The sequence below is a fragment of the Paramacrobiotus metropolitanus genome, unplaced genomic scaffold (genome assembly GCF_019649055.1).
Source record: "Paramacrobiotus metropolitanus isolate TYO unplaced genomic scaffold, Prichtersi_v1.0 Parri_scaffold0000038, whole genome shotgun sequence".
In the NCBI taxonomy this organism is placed as follows: domain Eukaryota; kingdom Metazoa; phylum Tardigrada; class Eutardigrada; order Parachela; family Macrobiotidae; genus Paramacrobiotus; species Paramacrobiotus metropolitanus.
Window position 1 is genome coordinate 424,214 of NW_026570258.1, and position 22,943 is coordinate 447,156.

General features: G+C 41.8%; 1 protein-coding gene across 11 annotated transcripts; it reads right to left on the reverse strand.

The window, feature by feature from the left end:
* Window positions 1-857: 857 nt before the first annotated feature.
* On the reverse strand, window positions 858-13,785 carry LOC129590011 (uncharacterized). 11 transcript variants are annotated; one of them, XM_055484975.1, is made up of 12 exons: window positions 13,608-13,785; window positions 9,206-10,146; window positions 8,908-9,019; window positions 7,020-7,745; window positions 5,474-5,723; window positions 4,592-4,775; window positions 2,841-2,940; window positions 2,513-2,664; window positions 2,208-2,342; window positions 1,747-1,986; window positions 1,446-1,567; window positions 858-1,199 (listed from the first exon to the last, which is right to left on the reverse strand). In XM_055484975.1, exons 2-5 carry the CDS (start codon window positions 10,137-10,139, stop codon window positions 5,600-5,602), a joined length of 1,896 nt encoding a protein of 631 aa, XP_055340950.1. In that variant the 5' UTR covers window positions 10,140-10,146; window positions 13,608-13,785; the 3' UTR covers window positions 858-1,199; window positions 1,446-1,567; window positions 1,747-1,986; window positions 2,208-2,342; window positions 2,513-2,664; window positions 2,841-2,940; window positions 4,592-4,775; window positions 5,474-5,599. The 11 variants fall into 11 exon arrangements, with proteins under 11 accessions (XP_055340950.1, XP_055340949.1, XP_055340951.1 ...); XM_055484974.1 differs by having other exon boundaries at window positions 2,841-2,943; XM_055484976.1 differs by lacking the exon at window positions 2,841-2,940 and having other exon boundaries at window positions 2,589-2,664.
* Window positions 13,786-22,943: the final 9,158 nt, after the last annotated feature.

Sequence of the window (22,943 nt, forward strand, 5' to 3'; positions counted from 1 at the left end):
TTTACGATATTGCTGCAGGTGCCAGTATTTCATATTATATTTTAGTTTTCCCGTGGTAAATTGGAACCTTTCGGATATCAGTGGATGTAAACATAAATTTTATCAAAAAAAGAACATTGTGATAACTTGGATGACTTTTTTAAAACATTGATTACCTGATTGCGAAAACCGAATGCAACACACACCAAGAAACCACAAATTCCAATGGATGTCGAGACGTGTACAGCTGTAAACACTGCTACTGAGCGCGAGACGCAAAGTGCGTAAAATGAACCGAATTAAGTGAATAACTCAGATCCCAACCCTCCAGCAGGATTGGATCAGAGCACAGGCACGCGTCGCACTACTTCCGGTCTGACTAATGCCAGACATTACGAAGAAAAATAAATTTAAGTTTTGTTTCGCGATTACGGCCAAAAGTAACTGTCATTTCATAGGTAAATTTTTTGTATTTTTTCCCGCATTATCCATTGCATAACACAGTAAACACACATCAGTACTGTAATAAAATAACAGTGCGAACTAATAATCAAAAATTAGATTCTTTTTGCGGTCGTAGCGCACCGGCAATCGTCATCCAACTAAAACATTTTTTAACATTTTTTTCCTGCGTCCGCCGTCGTATAACACACACCGGTTAAAAATAATAAAATAAAATCACTAAAAAATAAATCAGTAGATAAAATTACAAACAATAAGTAAAAAAACCATACAACATTATAATTACAAAACTGCTAAATAAAATAAGTAAAATATTCTAAATAAAATAAGTAACTGCTAAATAAAATAAGGTTTTTTCTGCGATCGTAACGCGCCGATAAGCCTCATTCACATAACAGACCAATTATTTTATTTTTTTTTCAGGCATCGCGGAAAGATAATACAATACAGATTTGTTTAACGTAAGAAAGCATTGAGCCGTTCACAATTCCCAGTCAATTCGGCGGCCAGAAAAAAACAAACAAGCGGTAATCCAAAAAAACGGTGAATAAACATGAGTAAATAACAGAAAAACAACCCGAAACGCAGTACATACCGAATTTGTTGAACAAACGCTAGTACTGACCGAAAGAGACCAAATTGATATCCACAGCGTCATCAGTCGTCTGCTCCACCAGGCAGTGCGACTTTGCGGGAGATTTGACTTTGTTCCGGTCGATTTTGGTCTTTATCGGACGGTGTGCACGATCCGGGTTTTCCTACAAAACAGACACAATTATTATCGGAAAAAGCGTCAAAATTAACATTCCTCATAACACGATTCCAATTGTCAAAAAAACACTTCATCAAACCGACTCACGGGCGGTACGTACATTCAAATCAAACGAAAGCCCAGAAATAAACATGTACGTCAATTGTACCGGTACGACTACGTACAACGTTACTAGCCAAAATATTGCAAATACTGCGCTGTATTAGCGACCAAACAGAAAGTCAAAGCTCACCTTCCGCTCCTTCGTTACATCCTGGTGGTTGATTTCCGGTGGTTGCTTCTCCGCTTTTTTCGTCGTCGAATGGCTTTCCTTGACAGCACCGCGGACTTCCGGAATCGGCGTAGCGGCGCGCACTAACGGGAAAAGCATGCTTCAATATTCAGTTCTATGGTGGTATTTTATTTATCCAGTATACCGCAAAAATAAAGAAAAATTAATAGAAAATCGAGAAAGAAAAAAATTCAAAAAATATACAGAAAAAAATTAGGAAAAATTACATAAAAAATATCTATAAGTCTAACACGTCACGGACCTCTGACGGTGGTGGGCTTGGCTGGTTTCACGCTGTGCGAGCAGTCCGTGGGCTTCTTGGGAATCCGCGGACGGGCCGGATTGTGGCCGATGGTGCACAGCTTGCGGTCAGCGCCAAGGCTTTGGCGGCTCGCCCTTCCACATGCGCCCGCAGCTTCTCCGCATCAAACACCGGAAGCACCTCCGTGCCGGCTCTCTTCTTAGGAGTATCCTTTCCCGTATGCAGAAATTTATCCTTTTTCTACGACAACACTACCTCTTTCTTTGCTACGCCGATAAACAGGTTTTTTTAGCAACTTGTCCAATTTTAAATTGTTTGCATTCTTTTTCTCTTTTTATGTTTTATACCATGCGATCATCATCGTACTGCAATTACGTATTACTTTTACTTGGCAATTTATTACCATTTTATATAAATGCATACTGCATTTTTTAAGCAGATACTGCCCCGTATTTTCATACCTTTCCCTGGCTGCCATTAATCGCATGTGGAGACTGCACCGTTGCAGCACGACAGGGCAATTTAACTTTACGAACCACCTGCGCCGTTTTGGATACCACGCGCTTCCCATCCTGTTTCCCTGCATTTCCGGCTTTCTACGATTTTCCGCAGCGAAATACATAATCTGCATAATTTTCTTTCAATTCATAAGACGCTGATTTGTCAGTTAAAATATTAGTTTTCTTATTAATGACAAAAGTCACAAAACCGAAAACAATATAGCAGAATTAATCCCGGTTTATCGTTTCACGGTTAGTTTTCTTACCAGATTTTTTATCCATGATTTATTTCCACAAAAGCAGTCTTTCCCAGTTAAAATAATTCAGTTTTCCTGCATTTACCGTTAGAGTGACTCGTGCAGCTGTTTCCGCTCGCAATCCCTTGACGTATATTGTCATCAACGACTTTTTTCACAGCCTTCGAAAACGAGTAAAAATTTTAAAATGGTAAAAATAAATCAATAATATTTATGGTGTATAACACAAGGATCTTCTATGATGAGTGATGTGCTTTTCTGCTTACAACAGTGTTGCGTTCTATGTACATATATTATTAAGTTTCGTATTTAGGAATTAAAAAATTGGTCTTCAAACCTGGTTGAAGCTCGTATTTTTTTGCAGGAACTTCGGCATTGGTGAGCCGAAAATGCTCCAGCAGGGAATGGTGACTTTCAAATTCGGTATGCAGAACTTCCTGCTTTTTGGGTCACAAAGTTTTAAACAAAAAGAATGTTTTAAAAAATTAATCGACAGTAATATTTTTGCTCATAAAATTAAACGAATTAACGAGGCAGATTATCAGTATATTTACTGATAATTTGCATAAAGAAAGAGCGCGATTAGAAATTCACAGGAGTTGCAGAAGCGTACGCGATCGGCGGTTATTCAGATAGCGCGCCAGATGGTTGGCGGCCGGTTCGAGAAAACGTATAATTAAATGACTGAATTATGAGAAAAACCGAAGTACGTAATCAGATTAATTACAGCCCTGCTCCACCACACGCGGACAGTTTCTCCCAAAAATCACCGTAGTTTACCCGTCGACAAATGGATAAATCTTTAATTTTCACATGATTCCCATGTACATCCAACATCTTCTGCACTTATGATTTCAGTGCTGAAAGTGTGTTTCAAGTTATGGTGGAATTAAAACTAAAGCAGACCTGCTTAAAAAAGCGGCTCGACCCTTCTACCTCGGCTGTCTTCGTCTCTTTCAAAATTTAATTAAAAATTCTGTTGCTGCCTCAATCCAAAAATGGAAACTTTAAGATGTTTGCCATTTAATGCTCTTGTAAAAAACACTAGACAGTAGCCTAGTTCCGCCAAACCTCCTTGACCTTTGCGGGCACTGTCAAATTAAAGGAGGACCTTCTTCGGTCGCTAGCTGTACAGTCATGTGATGTCGCTGCTAACTGATTCTGACAAAATTTCGTTTGCGAGATAATAAGAGCTATATAAGCGTTTCCTAATCTAGGCTCAGGCTCGAAACATCCAGTTACAACAAATTTCGAAAAACGCGCAGGACTTTTTTGACAACAGCTTTATAGATTTCTTCTTCAATTTACTTGGCACTTCCAGCTCTCTGCCAGTGTTATTGATATCTGCCGAAAAATTAAAATCATCTAATCTAATTCATGTCTCATCTTTTAAAAATAAACCTTGAGGTGACTCTGCTCTATGCGCCAGGCAACCACATTTTCCAGTAGATGCCGTTTAACATACAAGTCTATTATGGGACATGCATGTTGCTTTGAGGTCACCTCGAGCTGAGCTCGGGCAAGAATTTTTTGCTAACCCCTACCGTACACCTCTTGAACCATTCTAAACTTTTCAAAAAAGCCCACTCGAAAATATTGATTGATGCAGGTTTTATAGCTGCAGCTATACGCACGATAAAAATGGTCACTACCCCCTCCTCTTGATCGCCCCTTGGGGAGTTACCGGCATATCAAAAGATTCAGATCTTAGTATTACTGAATTCACAATAAAAAGTTACATCAGGAAAGTATAAAGGATGAAACCTAACGACGCGCAGAAGTATTTTTAAATTTATTTTGTGCAACTGTCCGCGTGTCGTGGAGCAGGGCTGTAGTACATATATAAAAATAAAATAGTTATTAATAGTCACCGGTTAATAGTCACTATTAATAAAATAGTTACATAATCTTGTAGCAGTAGTGTCCACTGTCCGGTTAATACTGTCTTAATTATGAATCGAAATAAAGAATTTATGTTATTAATTATTTTATTGTTAATTGCTACGATAAACATTAAATAACTCATTATTTTCTTGTGGTGTCATATTCCATATTGCAGAAGAATTTAAAATGGACCCAGCGGCTTACCAGATGGGTAAGAAAGCCATTGAATCCCGCGACGCAGAAACAATTGCAACTTTAATCGGCTCGGAGCCAGCACTGACCCCATTCATCATCACCGCCATGCCGGATGATATCGCTCGGACATTCCCCGAATACCAGTTCCCCGAATACAAAGTGCCGGTGTTCGGCGTTCCAGGAGAAATCCAGGCTGCGTGCAAGTGAGTTGTATGTTAAAAAGTACCGACCGAAGAATATGGTTGTTCAACGCTTACGCAAACGAAAAATTATTTACAAGCATAAACAGTTTTTGTCTGTTTTTTTCTAGTAAGTGTCCTTCCGCTTGGCGTCTCGTGGACCACTAACTTCGATGATGGCAATTTTTTCGCAGGAAATTTTGTTTGTGACTCTTGCTGTTGTTAATAGTTTTATTTAATTACTTTTTCTATCATTTGGTTGTAGTATGTAGTTTTTCTTTTTTTGCTGCAGTCATTACTGAAACTTTCGGAGCTTATTACCGTAACACCGCGCTTGGTGAACTGGCTCGTATCACGGATAAAGTGGAGTACAGAAAATTAATCACGATGGCCGCCTCCGAGTCGGGGACTGTGCTGGTGAAGGCGGGGCAGCGGAAAGACACTACCAAATGCTCGTCGGACGCCATCGTGAAATATTTTTTTTAAAAATTTTTATTCCAGAAATAACTCGGCTGTGAAAAAATTAAAAAAATTAAAAGGTTGTGTACGGAATGAAAGGTAGCGCAAAAAGGTTGTGCACGGAATGAAAGGGAGTGCAAAAGGTTGTGTACGGAGTGAAAGGGTGTGAAAGGGTGTGTACGGAGTGGTCACCAATACATTTATAACGGCTGTGGATAATCGAAGCAGCTGCAGCTTATACTGGGAAACCAACCAGATCTCCTCCAAATGTTCCCTGTCTTCACACCTCCCAAATTATTTTGATTTCTCCACCACTGTGACGATGGAAGCCGATGTTTATCCCGTTAATAAAAGCGAGAGGTAGCGACGGTGCAGAGCGTCACGCTTGAAATACTGCGTAGATTCCGTAGATGGCAGTTCTGCTTATTGTGCTGACATCCACTAGCCGCAGGTCGACCTTAGACCACCTTTGTGGTCGGCCGTCGAGCTCGAATGGGCTGAACCTGCGCAATGCAACAGTTATAAGACAGGTACCTGCGCACATTTATATGTATCGTGAGCTGGTCAAGTTGTGAAGGCTGGTGGTTTTGGACTATTGATTATATGGCTTTAAAGGCGGACTGCTTTCTAGTTCTGGTAACAGTAAAACCCCTCGTTACAAGCTTGTCCGGTAATTTCCTACGTAAAGGTACAAACAGCACATATTTAGCGTTGAGTTTGCACTATGGCAATTGCCACTACACTACGTCGTAAAATTGTGCGTTTCGCTGTATTGATTCGTAAGAAATTACCGGACAAGCTTGTACATACACCCTTACACAACATTCACCTCTTTATTACATACGTGCGGCTGGGAACCGAACTCTTCGGTGGATTATAACATAGGGGCGGTTCTCTATATAACATTCACCCCTCTATAAGTATAACATACACCTTTCGTGGAACCGCCTACAGTATTTAACATACAGTCAACCCCTGCGTTACATACAGCTGGCTGAATAAGCGCAGAAAATTTTCAAAGAAAGTTCCGGTTTCTGTTTCAGATCTGTCCAGTACCAGATCTGACAATAAAAGCAGCAAAAAGGCATTGAAAATTAATGGTTACCGGTTTATTCTGTAGAATGAACTGCCAGTAACACAGCAGCTTTTTGAAGAGGCATGCAAAACAAAGCGCTGCAGAGCCATTTTTTGGAGGATTAACATAAATTTGTAAGCAAAACATTAGCGGCACCGTGCTTAGTTGCTATTGACCAACATATGGCCAGCCCCCTGGGGGTGAGTCATTGACCACCCCCAGGGGCAGTGCCCCTGTGTAACATACACCTCTTTACAACATTCAGAGAGCTAGGAACGGAGGGTGTATGTAGTAGAGGGATTTTACTGTATAAAAAAACAATCAAAGCTGACTTCGTGACCTTGCGCCATTTCTAGTCTATACTCGTACCGTCGTTTTTAAGCGCTGAATAAAATTCGGGTTGAGATACTTTCAGTTTCAGTCAGCAGTGCCTTCGCCTTTTAACCAAGCATTATACAGTAGAACGACTTGGCCTTCCTGCAGCTGTGATATTCGATGCACTTACAGTAAAATATTTGTACTACTGTAGTACCCGGAACGATGCCTAGAGAGAAGTGCCTAGGTATCTACTGTCTAGTTAACAAGTCTGCAGAGTGCAGACACCGTAGTTGCATACAATAAATGTCATTCCTGCTCGCCACAACGAACGCCTTGCTAAGTATATGCCGAAAGTTCAAACGAATACAACGGCTACTTTGTGTTCAAATACTAAAAGTGTACTCACAGTAAGAGAAAATAGCGAATGGGCTGCCAATCATCTGGATAGCTCAGCGTGCGCACCCAGCGGGCGTACACAGCCCTGACCTTTTCTATCATGTCCGCCGTGACCGGTGGGAAGTTGTCGCTCAGGGCGTGCATGACGCGGCTGGTCATGTGCATTTCGCTATCGTCGCAGCGCAGCAGCAGCCGCGGAATAGTGATGTACAGCTGGTCGATGGGCAGTTCGTGGGATTCCTTAGTGAGATTCGTCATGAAAGCCTGCTCATGCGCTGGCAGAGGATGTAAGGGTCCACGATCGTAAAACCCGTATTTGAACACGTACCATATTAGTTTACCAAAAAGATTACGCACTTTCCAGTTACAGAGGAAGATGAAGTCGCATACGTCCCTATAGAATGACGTAACATCAGTTGCAGAATGCATCAAACGCGTTGGATCTAAGCAGCCCATCCATCCGGGATCCGTAATAATATGGTCTTTGAAAACAATAAAGGGCAATGTGATTCTCATGGCTATCAGCACATCGTATAAAAATAAAAGGTTGTGTGGAAGGAAATCTCCCAGTACTGTGAGACTTCTGGTCGTTGTGCTGACGGTACGGCTCAAGAGCGATGCCGCCCGGAAACAGTTATTGTTATCGGAATGAATTCCGCCACAGCTGTCCAGTGCGATGCTGAAGTGCTCGGTTAGGCGGGGACTGCTTAACAGCAGCTGCCACAATGCGCACACGCTATCAATACAATCAGTCAGTGAGTTACCATATTAATCTGTTTTTACCGCAGTGAGTTACCGCAGCTAATCTTTTTTGTCCCCTGTACAACTGCAGGAAAAAAATTGATTTTACACATGAACCCGGTTCGGTAGCGCTACTGACATAGAAATGCACGTTGGCGTGCAACTGGCAGACCGGAGCGTAACAGCTTTCGCTTGGGCGAGTGATAATCAATCTTTAACGTCCTACCGTTAGCACTTTTAACAATTACTTAACTTAACACAGTTATTAATTTTTTAAGCTTTTTAACTGGAACAAAACCTGTCAACAAAACTTCGTAACGACCTTTCGTAACAAGTTCGTGACGTACATAAATCAACGAAAGCATTAGTCTTTGAAGTTTGAGTATAGAGGACCTTCGCTACGCTCCGATCGACTAGCACAACCGGCTTTCACACGCTGTGACTAATTAGCAAACTTCAGCTGCCTATTTCCTTTTTGGTCTTTATCGTGCGATGCGCTAGTGATAAACTTCATGATTCGACTTGACACTACAGTCAATATGTATTTGTTATTTGCAAATGACTTAGGTATGTTGAATTTGGGGATACGAAGTTGTGTTCATGAATCAGGCGGGCTAGCGCTTCTGTTTTCATTCTGCAGTTTTTTTTTCAGCATAAAACCTTGTTTCCGGCGGACAAGGTCCACCATTCATGAATCGAGAGTGTGCTGTATGGCGTTCGACGTTCGATATTATAACAAAATTAACACCAGTGTCCCTGATATCCAATACCAAGCAGTCCTTGTCAATTCTACAATTTTGTGGTAGGTTGTGATAAAAATTTTATGGGGATGAATCGGTTTTACCCGAAATAGGGTGGGTGCGCCGTGTAATCATTGTCGTCGCCATTGTACTGTACATGGACCACAATGCTTTTTGAACAAAAGTTTATGAGACAGCTATGGTCGATTGGGACTGTGAGTATATGGGTCCAGTGTGGGACTAAACAAGAATCCAAGATATAAAAATGGGCAAGTTACACAGCGCTGCAGCTGTGTAATTGATGCTGCAGCAGCTTTACCATGTGTAATCACACCGCTATCCTCAAAGGGGTGGGTGCGCACCGTGCACTTGATATCCCTGAAATTGTACGGGGACTTGTACCAAATTAAATCTTACCGTTTCGCTCGCATTTGTGAATGTATGTCCATATGGGGAAATATTTGGCTGAGAAGAAACGGGGGCAAGTGACACAGACTAGCCAATGTGCATGAGGAATCGCTTTCCGCATCTGCAGAAAGATAGCTGCTTAAGACAGGATTTAGAAAAACAAAACGTGGCTTGCGATTACAGGAAGTACACAAATGCGTCTCTTCGATCCACAAGTCATATTACACATGCGGTCAGACGGTTCAAGTGGCAGTCTTATCGTCTAAAGCGTCTAAAGCGTTATTCTACGCATTCATATAATTATTACCTGGGTCGTGCATACTAACGTCAATTATGGGTAAAATTCGGGAAAGAATGGGTGGGAAGCACGCTCGACTGGCTAGATGTGTCTCCAGCACCTCTGTCAACGTAGCAATCATGTGCTGTGCCATCTCGTCGTCCATTGCCGGACTCATGACAATAAACATACACACATCCCGCTCGGTTCGTAGGTGAAAGCGACAATTGTCCGACAAGATATAGAATGTCCTATTTTGCTGCGCTGCTTGGCGAAACTGCTTGCCAATTGCAAATTGACCGGAGGAATGCAAATCACAGCAGGCGAACCGAAGGCGACCCAATGGCGGAGGATTTTGAAATGCTTGGCGAAAATGCATGACGATGCGAAATTTATCGGAGGCGTCACTAAGGACCGCATGGGCTCGGGGAAACGGTACCACGTACTTGGTGCACAACAGTCTGCTGCTGGATGGATGGAGTAGGGGGGAACCAGGGGGCGGCAGCTGTTTGCTAATCTGGCAGTTCTGAACCAGTTCACCGCGGACGATGTCTTGGTTTCCGTTTGCGACGGCAATAGTGGTCTGGACATAGAACACTTCACACATCTTCTCACATCCCCGAAATCTGCCCAACATCGTGACCGGTCGAAACCGAAACGGGCCGTCATCTTCGTCACGAAGTGCCGCATAGATTGGCATACCAGCCGAATACGGTTGGGACCTGTCATCCCAGTAGAACAGCAGCGGCCAAACGCTTCCCATGGGCACCCAGCGGTCAGTGACCTTTCTGGCGTTAAAGTGGATGAAGACCTGGTCGCCGTCAATGTCTTGGATATATCCCAACCACCAGCTGTCGTCATCGTTGTGGACAGCCACAGTATTCTGGTAATTCATCTGGTTGGCATCCGCCAAGAGCGACTGGAACTGAGGCATCACGAACGGCGCCCACCACTCCATAGTCATACCGCAACTAAAAAACAAAATGCAATGTACAATGTGGATTAGGCCCCGCAATAAGTCCTAATTCGGATTATGCCGGCCAGCTAACAATAAGCATAATTTTGTAATTAATTATTAATTATCTGTAAATATTTTACGCCTACGGCATGCCTCCGCGTTCCTTATGTTTACGACCATACATCAATAACCTTAATGTATTCGGTGGGTAGTCAACGGTGACCCTTTGATACTATACCTATAGACATCTGACACTTTGCGAGTACATGTTTACACCATTTATTTATGGCTTCGTCCGCTCGCTAAAAATCAACATTTCCAGCTTAAACTGTACAGCAGCTCACGAGTCAGCATACCGTGCATATATATCACAAATATTTGCAACAAGAAGTCCGTTACGCCCTGTTGCAGCTGTGCGGCCTGTGCCTGTAGGAAAACATCTTAATTACAGTTGTTATTACAGTTACGCAGCACTGCAATCGGTCCATTGCACAATTTGCTTCCGTTTTTGCAAAATCACACATTTATCTTGAGAAGCTGATACATACTGACATTGATTAGCGGCTACTAATTCAGCATCGCTAAAGCATTTACCGATGCAATCGCCAAACACTCCTTACGGCTTACACTGCCACGATGCGCTATGGATCGTCAGTGCCGCCATTTTTAATGGCAATGTGCACGGTGACATCGAAGTCAGTATAGTTGGACATGCGGTGATCCTCGATGACTTGTGCTGCACAAGTAGCGCATGTGTCCACTGTCCACAATCGTTTGTGCTCGGAGATTTCACGCTAAAAGCGTGTCTAACTGAGCGACCGCAACGTCAAGACTCGAAAGTAAAACATACCAATCTAGCGGCTCGACGCATGTACCCATATGCAACCTTCCTTCCAGTTACATTTGTTTGAAATTTAAATTTTGTTCACTCACAATCAAAATGCGATAAATTAATGACTAATGCTAATTAATGGATAATTAATGGCTATGTTCAATGCAAAGCTCTCGCGGAATACACAGTACCAGACATCAGTTATCTCAATTTTCAATCATGCCTGCATGACCTGGGTTGTATGCGTGCACTGCCGAAAGGATTTTCACCAGCTTGTAACGGACACCTTTTGGGTCACTCAACAGTTACAGTCCACGCAAAAGATCAGCAAATGAATATTTAGAGGGCATATACCTATGGGCATCCCAAAAGTGGCTACTAGTAAATACTCCCCCATCCTTAAATCTGCGTTCGGCAAACAAACACGTATCAGTTTTAAGGTTACTGGATTCGTAACAGAAAGTTACATCAGAAACGTGCAAAAAACAACAGAAAATTAATGATGAAAAGAGATATTTTAAAATCTGTTTGACGCAACTGTCCGACCATGGCGGTGGCCACGGTGTATACAGGTAAATACACCGTGGCCGCTGTCATGCCGCTGCCGCTGCCATCATTAAGAAATCAACAAAAAATACCGGTATATTGAACACCGTACACCATGGTAAACTTTTCTTTAATTTCTTAATTAAGGGCGTTCGTAACAAGATGGAAAGATGGATAATGTTTTAGCTAATCAGTATTAAAGTGCGTTCATGCCAGGAGATACGGAAAACGGAACCTTACTTTCGGAATGCCCTTTAAATGCACATGAAAAATTAACGCAGCAGTACTAAGAGATTCTCTCTTCACATTATGTGCATTACAGATTATTAGTCTGTACATTACTTATTCTCGTACATATGTGCAGAAAAATGTCTATAAATAAAACGGGTATTACTACAGACGAGCACGAATATTTCAAAAGCTATTCTAACGCAGCAGGGGCGGTTGCAAATTTGCATTGTCTCAGATGAAACTAAATCATGTTGGTGTAATATCGTACACAAAGCGTGCCTCAGTTTGACTTTCTAAATAATTGTTACAGTGAATTTAATCAGATCATCAGACGGGAGATTTTTTGCGCACTAACAACTAGGCCAACTGAAGGAAACAGCTCGTTATACGTGTTGCGACGCTCGATTGAGGCGCTTTCCAGTTCCCACGCAGTAAAAAATATGCAGTTTGTTAATCTGAGAATTTAAAAGAATAATGTGTGCATTCTGGTGAGAGAATTCCCACTGCACAGGTGCTATGTTATTGACAGAATTCTTTTGTTACTCAACAAGAAAATATCAAAAGATGCTCGATGACTAGAGATGAGAGATCACGAGATTCAATAAAAAAACTGATAGAACTGTCAGTGTAATTGTTCAAAGATTTTAAAATTAAAAGCAACGACAACCAGCATAGCCTGGATCCGGGAATTCAACATGCGGCAGCCATCTTAATGGACACACTGAATATACACCCGAAGTTCACGAAGGAATCTCGGAATGATAGTAATGATATGATTCTAGAAATGTTTCCAAAGTTAAAATTGTGGTCATTTTAATTAGTTTTAAAATAGCGTCAGCGCCACGAAACCTTGGCATGGCTGGTGGACGCCCAGTACTGATATAGGCAAAACTAAGTAAATATTGGAGTCTGGAGGTGATAAGTAAAATACGTAATTATCAAAATAAAAGAACGTAAAAATATATTTCAGGCTCAATATATTCGTCACTGCGAAAATTGTAATGCCAGTTGCTAACATAGCGCTCAGTACGCACTAGCTGCAGCTTTACGCGTCATAAATCTCCGGACAAGCTTGTGCTGTACTGGGGCAGTAAAGCACTTAGAGACACAGAGACCCAAAATAATTATGATATAAACGACCTTCTAAATTTGAGCCGGGCCAGTTTAGGTTGTCGTAGTTAATTAAGAGTTCACGCCTTCAGCATGGCTAAATGAAAATCTGCACTAAATTTGGTAAAGCCTTCAGTAAATTCATTTTAACTCTTGAGGAATCAGGTCGTTTTTGAGTTTTGATTTATGAATTTCTATACAGTTTCTGTATTTAATTGAACTGGATATCGGTAGACGACGATTAATCCAAATTAAACCCTAAGAAGTTCAAAAAATGGCATATCAAATTTTAACAATTTAATTTAAGTCTTTTTGTCAGGTTCGGAATTACCCGTTTATATGCAGTATTGATAATCAATTTGGTTACTTACCATCTAGGAATAACTGAATATTATAGAAATATTAAATGGTTCAGTAGTCAGTAATAAGGCGATTGCTAAAAATTAAGTGAAGTCAAAGGAGAATTTTCTAAAACATTCAGACCGAAGCAAAATAACAAATAAAACGACCGCACAATTTTTTTAAAAAGTCCGGGAGCTTTAGACAGCGTTGACACTGTAAACTGTGAAACAGGAGGGTATTTAACTGTATGTGTAAAATAATTTGCAATGTGATCATTCACCTTCGTTTAGTCTTCGAATGCAGGCAGGGAAAAAAGATTAAAAATTTTTCAGTCTTTCTCTGGAAAGCCGAAAGCTGAAAGTTTTACGATGGTTCTCCGCGTTGGCGAGCATTTTCTACGTACTTTAACTTACTGTAACTTGCAGCTGATTGTAGTGAAAGTGATAACAATCCCAGCAAACTTATATCATCTTAAGAGTAATTTGACATCGATAAATAGTCCGGTAGATGCGCCCTAATGAATTAATAATTTCCAATTTTAGGTTCCTTGATTATAATTTACAGTAACAAGAATACTGTCAATATGCAGTGTTGCACTATGCCACCGAGTGCGGGGAATGAGTGAAGGAAACAGGAAATGTCAGCAGTTGAGCACTGAGCATGCTGTATCATCAGGTTGGAACCGAGCAGACAGCAGGGCGGCCGCGGTGTGTACAGCCCAGTCAGCAGGTTAGTGAGTGAGTTGATCAATAACGAGGGAGAATGCCGACAGCAGGCTAGCCTTCTCCATGCAACCATGCACCGTTTACTATGAACAGTGCATGTACCGTAAGTACTGTACCGGCATTTTACCAATTACACTTTTGATTCTAATATTTTAACACTACCGACCGTATTTTATCAGTTTTTTGGGGTAGGCAATTGGCATGTACCACATAAACACCAAAGTTAAAACTTGCGGTATATCTATAAACTGTTTTCGGTTCGCACGAGAGTTTTCCGGTGTTACAAAATTAATACCGAAATCACTATTGATTTTTGCTTTGTCGTGCCCTGAGAATCAGAAAACTACTTATATTTTGCGAAACACGCTATCGCGGACCGGGGAGGATGTTACGGCATGTTCCGAATAGTAAAACTAATATCCAAGGGCCAATGTCAAAAGAAGGAAGGAAATTTTAGAGGAAGGAAGTTTTGTGTGGTCAAAAGGAGGAAGGAAATTTTAGAGGAAGGAAACGTTTCGGGGTCAAAAGGAGGAAGGAAAGTTTTCGGGTCAAAAGGAGGAAGGAAGGTTTTCGGGTCAAATTGAGGAAGCAATTTTTTGTTGCTAAAATCAAAAATTTTCTGGTGAAAAGACGATCGCAGGCATTAGAAATTTTGTTTCTTCTCTTCTGCTATTTTAAAGAAGGCATACCTATGTTTAATTTTAATAGCAATCGTAAATGTCCGAATAGATTTATTCTTTACTTTCTTTTTCTAAGCACCACACGCATGTGAAACACGCATTTCACAAAATATTATATAAAAATATTAAAATAGCAAACTGTTGCCCAATCGCTATTGAAGTAGCGCATAATACTGTAGGTCTGCCGTGCACTTTGCCACAGCGAGCACTGTATGCAGAATGACATAACATAATACGGGCGCCGCAAAGCCAGATGCAAGCGGCAAACAAATTCACGAACAAAAGCTTTTCACGATAATAAGAAAGTGTGATCTTGTCTGATCCCTTTAGTGCTCCTCAACACAACCAAACTTTCCCATGTCCAGACCCACACAGCTGACGAGAGACAGCAGCAGTCTAGCCGGTAGCCGGGTAAAGCGCACATGGGCGCCTTCTACACGCAGCTTTACTCATGCTGTATTTCTGTTCACAATGAAAACTGTTGAATTTTACCTATACGGAACAAATGGAATTGCTTTTTACCTGCTCATTATTAAAAGTTTTACCAACTAAATAATGCTAGGGAGCTACACATTTATCCAGGATGGAAGGTTATGAAGTAGTTGAAACTGACGACGACAGCGGCGGTGAAGATCTACCTCCAGCCTAAGGACATTATTTTGGCATTATTTTATGTCATTTTCTTACATCATTTTAAAATTTACTGGCATAAGTATAGATTGAGCCAAAATTTACCTGAATTAAGCTTTTTATTTATTTATATCTGCAATGCCGAAGGCAGTATATAAAGTACTATACTCGTACTAAACAAAGTTAACAATCAGGATGTACTTCGAGGCAAACAAAATCTACATAACCATAATAATTTTGAGTAGAATGAAAATGCACCTTATTACTTGTCAGTTTTTTTATTTCTTTATATTATTGATACGTACTTTCCTGATACTGATTCGATGAACACAGCTCGAAAATAGCAATAGCATGCAGAGTTGGGTGTTAGCAGTTACCGTACGACCTATAAATTTACATATGTTTCGAAGCGTTACCGGGAGTTGGGTTATTAAAATTTCATTCGATAAAAATTCTACTGTTGCATGTATTGTACAACGAGATAACTGGCGTTATACTCGTACGCTATGACCACTGATTACTGCCGTTATGCATTAGAATTCACGCACGTACGATCCACAAAGTTATTTATCCACTTACTAAATTAAATTAAAAATTTTGCCATATTTTTTTGAAATTTTCCTTCCTCTTTTCGACCCGAAAAATTCCTTCCTCCTTTTGACACCGAAAAGTTTCCTTCCTCTAAATTTCCTTCCTCCTTTTGGCCACACGAAATTTCCTTCCTCTAAAATTTCCTTCCCCCTTTTGACATTGGCCATATCCAGTGGCGAATTTAAGGGGGGGCTCCCGGGGCTAATGCCCCCCCCCCCCGTAACTCGGACGTAAAAAAAATTCGCAAGAGGGGGGTACGTTGCGAACTTTTTAAGCCGGAGGTCGCCGAAAAAGCGAGAGAATACTCCCCCCTTTGGTGTGAGTTCTCTAGCCCTCCCGTCCAAACCCGCCTAGATTCGCCACTGGCCATATCCACTGGCCACTGTATTTCAAAGTTTACTGCGCAAAAATCTTGCGTACAACTATTTATAACTGATCCGCAGATAACGCAACACGAGTTGCACGACACAGTTTGGTAGCGAGTGGGTGCACAATACACTCATCTCCTAGAACCCCGTTGCAAGGCGTCTCTGCTCTACTAAAGCTTTCCTTTGCAACATAATGGTTCTCGAATCTTCCCGCTTTTTAAGTTACAATTTTTTAGAGCGAGTAAGCTATCGTCACACATCGTCAACCTACTTCACACCAGCGCAAAACAACCAGCGTTACACCACAAACCACTGAATCAGACTACATTGTAATATTTTATGCGACTAGCTTGCATAAGCAGAACCGAGCGTATATATTTGAACGTACATATTTCAGCTGACGTACATATTTTAGCTGACGATTTAGGCTGGAGACCGCCACAAAATCTTTTGTTTACACAAGGATTTTTAGAGTGAAACTGAAGCTACTGACCCATATGGTACGACTGATCTCCGGCGTATACTGCATTCAGCTACGCTAGTCATAATTCGGCTGTCCGCAAAAGATAATAGTTGTCACTTTTCTATCGTATCTGCCGTTAGCTTTATAATTTACGGTACCGACATCCCGGCGCTAACCGACCTTTTCCTCAGCTTCATTTGCAGCCGTTGTGGCATTAGTAACTAAAGATTATCAAGAAAATGATCCGACAGCTTCATGTAGTGTCGGTTACCTCGAAAATTTATATAAATTAACACCAAAGGTCACAAATTCTTAGACATTTGTCCGGTGAATCCCGGTCCTGCAGAGTACATCGCACTGAATCGAGGCTCACAGATTGTGTAACCAAGGGAATCCTAGTTGCAAGATAATCGTTAGTTCTCGTTGGGATAATGGGGGAAATCGTCAATTTTATCATAATTTTTAGCCGGTGAATCCCGGTGAATCCCGGTGAATTGAGGTGCATACCGCATCACAGCGTGTGTATCCAAGTGAATCCTTGTTGCAGGATAATCATTAGTTATTTATCATGATTTTTTAGCCAGTGAATCCCAGTGAATTCGGTGAATCGAGGGGCACACCGCAGTCAAAGTGATTAATATTAGACAGTGGCGGGAGAAAATCGAATTTACCGTAAAACAAGCGTAACCGGTTTTTAAACAGGTGGTAGGAGACAGATGGGAGTTGCAGCATACAGAGGATGTGTACTAATCTGTGCTGGTATACTCTCTCTATGTTGAAGCATCGGGCGAAATCAAAGCGGTCCCCGACCACCTATCCAAAAACCGGTTACGCTTGCTTTACGGTAAATTCGATTTTGTCCTGCCACTGTCTAATATTAATCGCTTTGCTGCAGTGAATCGAGCATCATAGCGTGTGTATCCAAGTGAGTCCTCGTTGCAGGACAATCGTTAGTTTTATTATCATAGCTTTTTGGCCAGTGAATCGCGGTGAATCAAGCCGTAAAACAAAGTGAATCAGGCAGGAAAGGGTGTGTATCTAACTGAATCCTCGTTCCATTATAATTCTGTAATTTTCCTTATGGTATCAGTTTTGTTACTGCTCTGGGCCTGGATCTCCGTTGTGCAGTTAGAACGCTGCAACGTATACTTGCAAGTAGTGCTCGTACACTGCATGATTTGACTTCAATACATTGTCATTGGCATTCCACTGTCAGCAGCTGACCGACCACGGTTCGAGCCGGCGGAACTCGAAGTAAAATGCACTGCTCGGGTAGGATTTAACCTGAAATACGAAAGACGTAACGTATTTAGTGCTACTTTATAAGAATGACCCCATCTTCTTGTCACCTTAAAAAGCCTAACCTGGTTGCGCTTATAAAAAACAGCGCGCTATTCACCGCGACCAAAGTGACCGCCACTTTCAAACAGACACACAGGATCCGTGCAAACTTTGATCAGCCTACAGAAAAATCATTTTCAAAAAGAATTGTGAAGCGTTTCTGTGATAAATGTTTGTTCATCTCAGTTAAAATAAATCAAAGTAACTTCCGGTGTCGAAAAGTTGGTTTTTTTCGGGATAGGGTGAGTTTTCTCAAAAAAACGCTCCACAATACTTTAGTCATTTGAGTTACACACAGCTCCGTGCTTGAATAACATTTTTCAAAAATCTGCTTGAATTTTTATTACTTCCGCAAAATAATGACTTTCAATTAGCAACTTTTACACTTTAAAATAACTTAACCGAGTTCAAACTTCAAAAACATGTTGTGAAAACATCACTGTGTCATGTCAAATGCGCAGTTATGATGCATCACAAGCGCACGCATTGTGCCAGCGATAAGAGTCCACAGAGGTCGAAATCAGTAGAATCTCTAGTTAATCGTTTGTCTCAGGGTTTCCAGAAACTCAGGCTCCGGTGAGCCAACTCCAACTTTGGTGTTGGTATTGGTAATAAATGTTGTTGAAGCGTTTATGTAGCGCCGCGAAAACTCAGTGCAAACAAAAATTATCTGTTTCATATATGGTCATAGTTTTGCACTTAACGCACATGCTTACAATTTGGCTTTGATCGCTGTATTATAGTAGAATAATGGAGACGTATTGCTGATTATTACCTAAAACCAGACGCTACGTAAGGCCGTAAATCAAACGCAATAAAGACTATTTTCGGTGCATACAGAGTCTGTAGATATATGAAAGCCGTGCACGACTGCACGTATACAGAACTTAAAGGTCAAACAGATTGTACAGCTTAAAGGTCAAACAGATTACAGCTTAAAGGTCAAACAGATTTAATACTGTCCTGCCGCACAATACGCCTGCACAGCTTTACACGGAATAAAAAAGATTATTAACTTACTAGTTCCTACTAATAAACTGCTAATAAATTAATAATATTTTCTACTAATGAACTATTTCTTATAAAAAATTTACGACGAACAAATTCTTCGTATGCTTCGTCTAAATTTGAATAAATGCAAGCGAACGCCGGACGGAAACAGTCCATTGCTTGTCTTGGCTTGCAAGACGACTTCCGCACCGTCGTGCCGTCGCCGGATATGTGGCCTACTACATCGGTGACGACGGCGCGCGATGCCTCCAGTATCCCGATCGGGATCGCTGTCGCGACAGCCAGTACGTCTGGGTTCCGGGATATCGCGACACCCCAACCGAAAATCCACTACATTTTTGCTCAATAAATTGCGCAAAAGAAAACTGCACTATAAACTTCAAAACATCGGCAAAACATGCGCCACACAATTCGGCAGAAAATTAAAATGACACACCGCCAGCTTTGCGTGAACGGGGTGTAATACTGTAAATACCAAAGTGCAAGATATACATATATGCCATTGTATGGCTTTAAATGCAAAAGATGTTGGATAAACCTAGGGATCATGTGAACATTTGATAAGTTTTAATCTGGTGTCGGATGATTCATGGAAATTTTTGGGAAAAACTGTCCCAACTTGGCATAGCAGGGCTGATATGCCATTATAAGGCTTGCAGTAATTGTACTCTTTAAAGATTTTTAAGTGCACGGCCCCTGATTATACATACGAAGCATATCTACCTGTACGGCATTAATCGGAGTAAAATTTCCTTGTTGTCCGCTATATCTACTCAATTATTTTTTAATCATTTACAGTACTGCTTCCGGTTGCTGTCTAGTCTAGTGCCTACACATCGTGTTGTACACATGTTAACCGCTCTGGTATAACTGATGTGTTTATGCAGATTTATAGATACTGCATCACCGTAAAAATCATATAAGTACTGGAAGCTTAAAGATACTTCCATTAAATGTAACACATAACATGCATGTATTGGTACACATAAAATAAACAGTAGATACTAGATAGTATCAGATACGTATTTAATTTGTATATGTTGAAACACAGATGGAGATGTTGGCGCCATATTGCTTCTCTTCATTTAATTCTTTATTTTATTGCCTCTCTTTATTTTAGGTACACGGACGGAAATGTTAGCGACATATTGCCCCTCTTTTTTAACAACCAATTGGATTTCAGCCGCTTTCGAGCCATATTTTGTGGCTTGTTTTCGCCGACGCCGTCGTATCCCAACCCAAAAACTGGCTTTCAGAAGAATTTTTCAAATTTCAAGTGATTTAAAAAAGAAAGAATTTAGCCGTGCACGCAGCCAAAACCCGTTATCGAACCCGGTGCACACAGCCAAGCACCGTGTAGACAGTGAGACACCCGTGTACGCAGCCAACGCCCGTGTTTTCCCGTGCATCGACCTAATCATTGTTATTTATGCGGTGGTGCATTTAGGGGCATCCATAAATTACGTACGCAGAAAACACGATTTTTTCACCCCTCCGCCCTTCGTAGCGGTCCGTCACGTTTGCTTGACCCCTCCCCCCTGGTTCGTTCAGTCGTAATACATGGAGCTGACCACCCCCTCCCCCTTGGGTTCGTCGAGGCCGTCACAGGTTGTCACACTTTTTGGACTCCTCCCTCCCTGGTTCGCTGCGTACGTAATTTATGGATCCCCCTTATGCGCCATACTGTTTACAACAGGAATAGTGCATCGATTCCGTAGATGGCCAGTCTGCTCAGTTTGCGGACATCCACCAACCGCAGGTCGGTTTTGGCCCACGTTTTTGGCCGGTCGTCAGACGTGAGGGGGCTGAACCTGTGTACAATAATACATTTGTACTGTACAGTCTGTACTAGTGCCTGAAATACAGTTGCACCACAATACAATACTCATACAATGTACACTTCAATACTACTACAACACTTTAATGTAGAGTAATACATATTAATTGCTACAAAAGCAGATGCTGCGATTAACGTAACAAGCGCATATTCGTTCGAACCAGAGCTGACGATTTTATGAGCACTTTTATGGCTTTTGCTGGATTAGCAATTGCAAAAACAAGAACTGCAATCTGTCGTTGAGATCTGACTGGAATCTGGGACCTTCAAAAATTTCTGGAATGAACAGCTATCTTCCATGGGGCGCGAAATGAGATATTTGAGAATTTTAAGCATACAGCTTCTTCCAATGGTATTGCACAAATTTCAATCGACCATAGGTAAGAATTGTCGTGTATAAGCGTTCACGCCGATTAAGGCTCCATGAACAATCTTTACTCTTCCACGCCTGTAATGCTCAATCGGTAGGCACTCGTACTCTCAAACTGTAACAGAAGAACTATGGTGGAAATAGGACGAACGATTCAGGAACACGAGAAGATCAGGAATCCCTCAGGAACGAGCTAATCACAACTTCCGGTCGCGAGTCCTGCGAGGATCAGCAAGAGCTAGGACGATTGTGTCACGAGCAAACCTGTATTCTATGCAATAATCCGGGAACGATCATGTACATCAGAAGGAACAAGTATTGCTGTCTCTTTATCCAATTCACATCACAGTTCACAACGCTAGGAAATTGTAATTAGAAGCAGTCTCAGAAGTAAATCTCAGACTACTGATGCCGATATTAGAAGTAACAAGAACTTATATAGACTTCGCGTTATGACATCATATACATCGCTAGTAAAAGAGAACAGCAAATCACAGAAGAGATTGACTAGATTATCCGTAGTGTTGCAGGTGGAAGGCGGACAGTCAGCATCCGTACGTACATCCGGCGTATGATCCTACTCCCATACGTCACCCCCACGAACGATGCTTGGCCGTGCCAATGTAAGCAATCCATCCCGCAACATCCCAGTGCGATTGTGCACTTCCGTCCATCCTGATCCCGATCCACCGCACAATCCACGCGTCCATCCGATGCCCAATGTGACTGTACGCCGCGATTCCGAGTAAATTAGTGTGGAATCCTTGGCGAAGAGGCATCCGGAAGTCCACGGGTTTGGCAGGGCGGAGGTCCAAGGATCCAGGAAGGCCAACTATGATTTACTGATACTGTGCCGTTTGAGTTTAAGTGGTGTTTTGTATGTAAAGTATACGGCATAAAGCTTTATTAATTGTGAAATTAAAATCTTAAAATGTGATTATGTGCGATTCTGTAGAACTATGGATTAAATGAGCAAAAGCACCAAATCAACCAACCAGTAGTATTCTTACGAATTCTCGAGTACTACAAATCACATCGTATAGCAACAAATGTCAACAACAACAAACAAGCTACAAATAAGCGTATCAAAATGGTGAGTGCAATCTACCAGCGCACCGATACAATAATGTAAACCAGTAAAAGGCAACAAAATCAAAAGTCAAGGCAGTGCAACAAAGCCAGTAACAATATGAGATCAAAGAAAGCAAACAAGGTCAATGTCAGAGGTGAGTCAAGGTTACTTGCCAGCACTGGGAGCCAATGAAAAGAGACCAGTAATACCAGAGCCAGATGCAGCGGCATCCAAACGGTGAGAAACTTCCGCAGCCATCTGACGTCGGCGATCAGCATCCAATTCACGCTGCTGTTGCTGGGCCAAATAACCAGGCACAAAATTATGCTCAGCTGATCCAACAGGACCAGAAGGCGCAGACGGCGCACGTGGGCGATCAGCCGGAGAACGGTCGCGGGCATCGCGGACAATCGGCACTTCGGCAAGGGGCAACACGTTTGGTGGCAAACCCGGAAACTCGGCGTTCTGCTGCTGCTGAACAGGCTGTTGCTGGATAGGAATTGCAGCCGGGGGAATAGCAGCAACAGCGTTCAAGGCTGGCGGGCCATGTAGATTGACAGCAGGGTTGACACCATTGGGCTCACCTGCAGCCACATTTCCGTTGCCTTGGACCGGATTCGGTGCATTCGCTGCTTGGTTGCCCGGGTCGTCAACCTCCATG

Coding starts and splice junctions, on each gene's coding strand:
- LOC129590011 (XM_055484976.1), bottom strand. CDS start 10,139: ATGACTATGGAGTGGTGGGCGCCGTTCGTGATGCCTCAGTTCCAGTCG. Junction 9,020..9,205: donor CGTTAGTATGCACGACCCAG/GTAATAATTATA, acceptor ATCTTTCTGCAG/ATGCGGAAAGCGATTCCTCA. Junction 7,746..8,907: donor TCACAAATGCGAGCGAAACG/GTAAGATTTAAT, acceptor TTGTATTGATAG/CGTGTGCGCATTGTGGCAGC.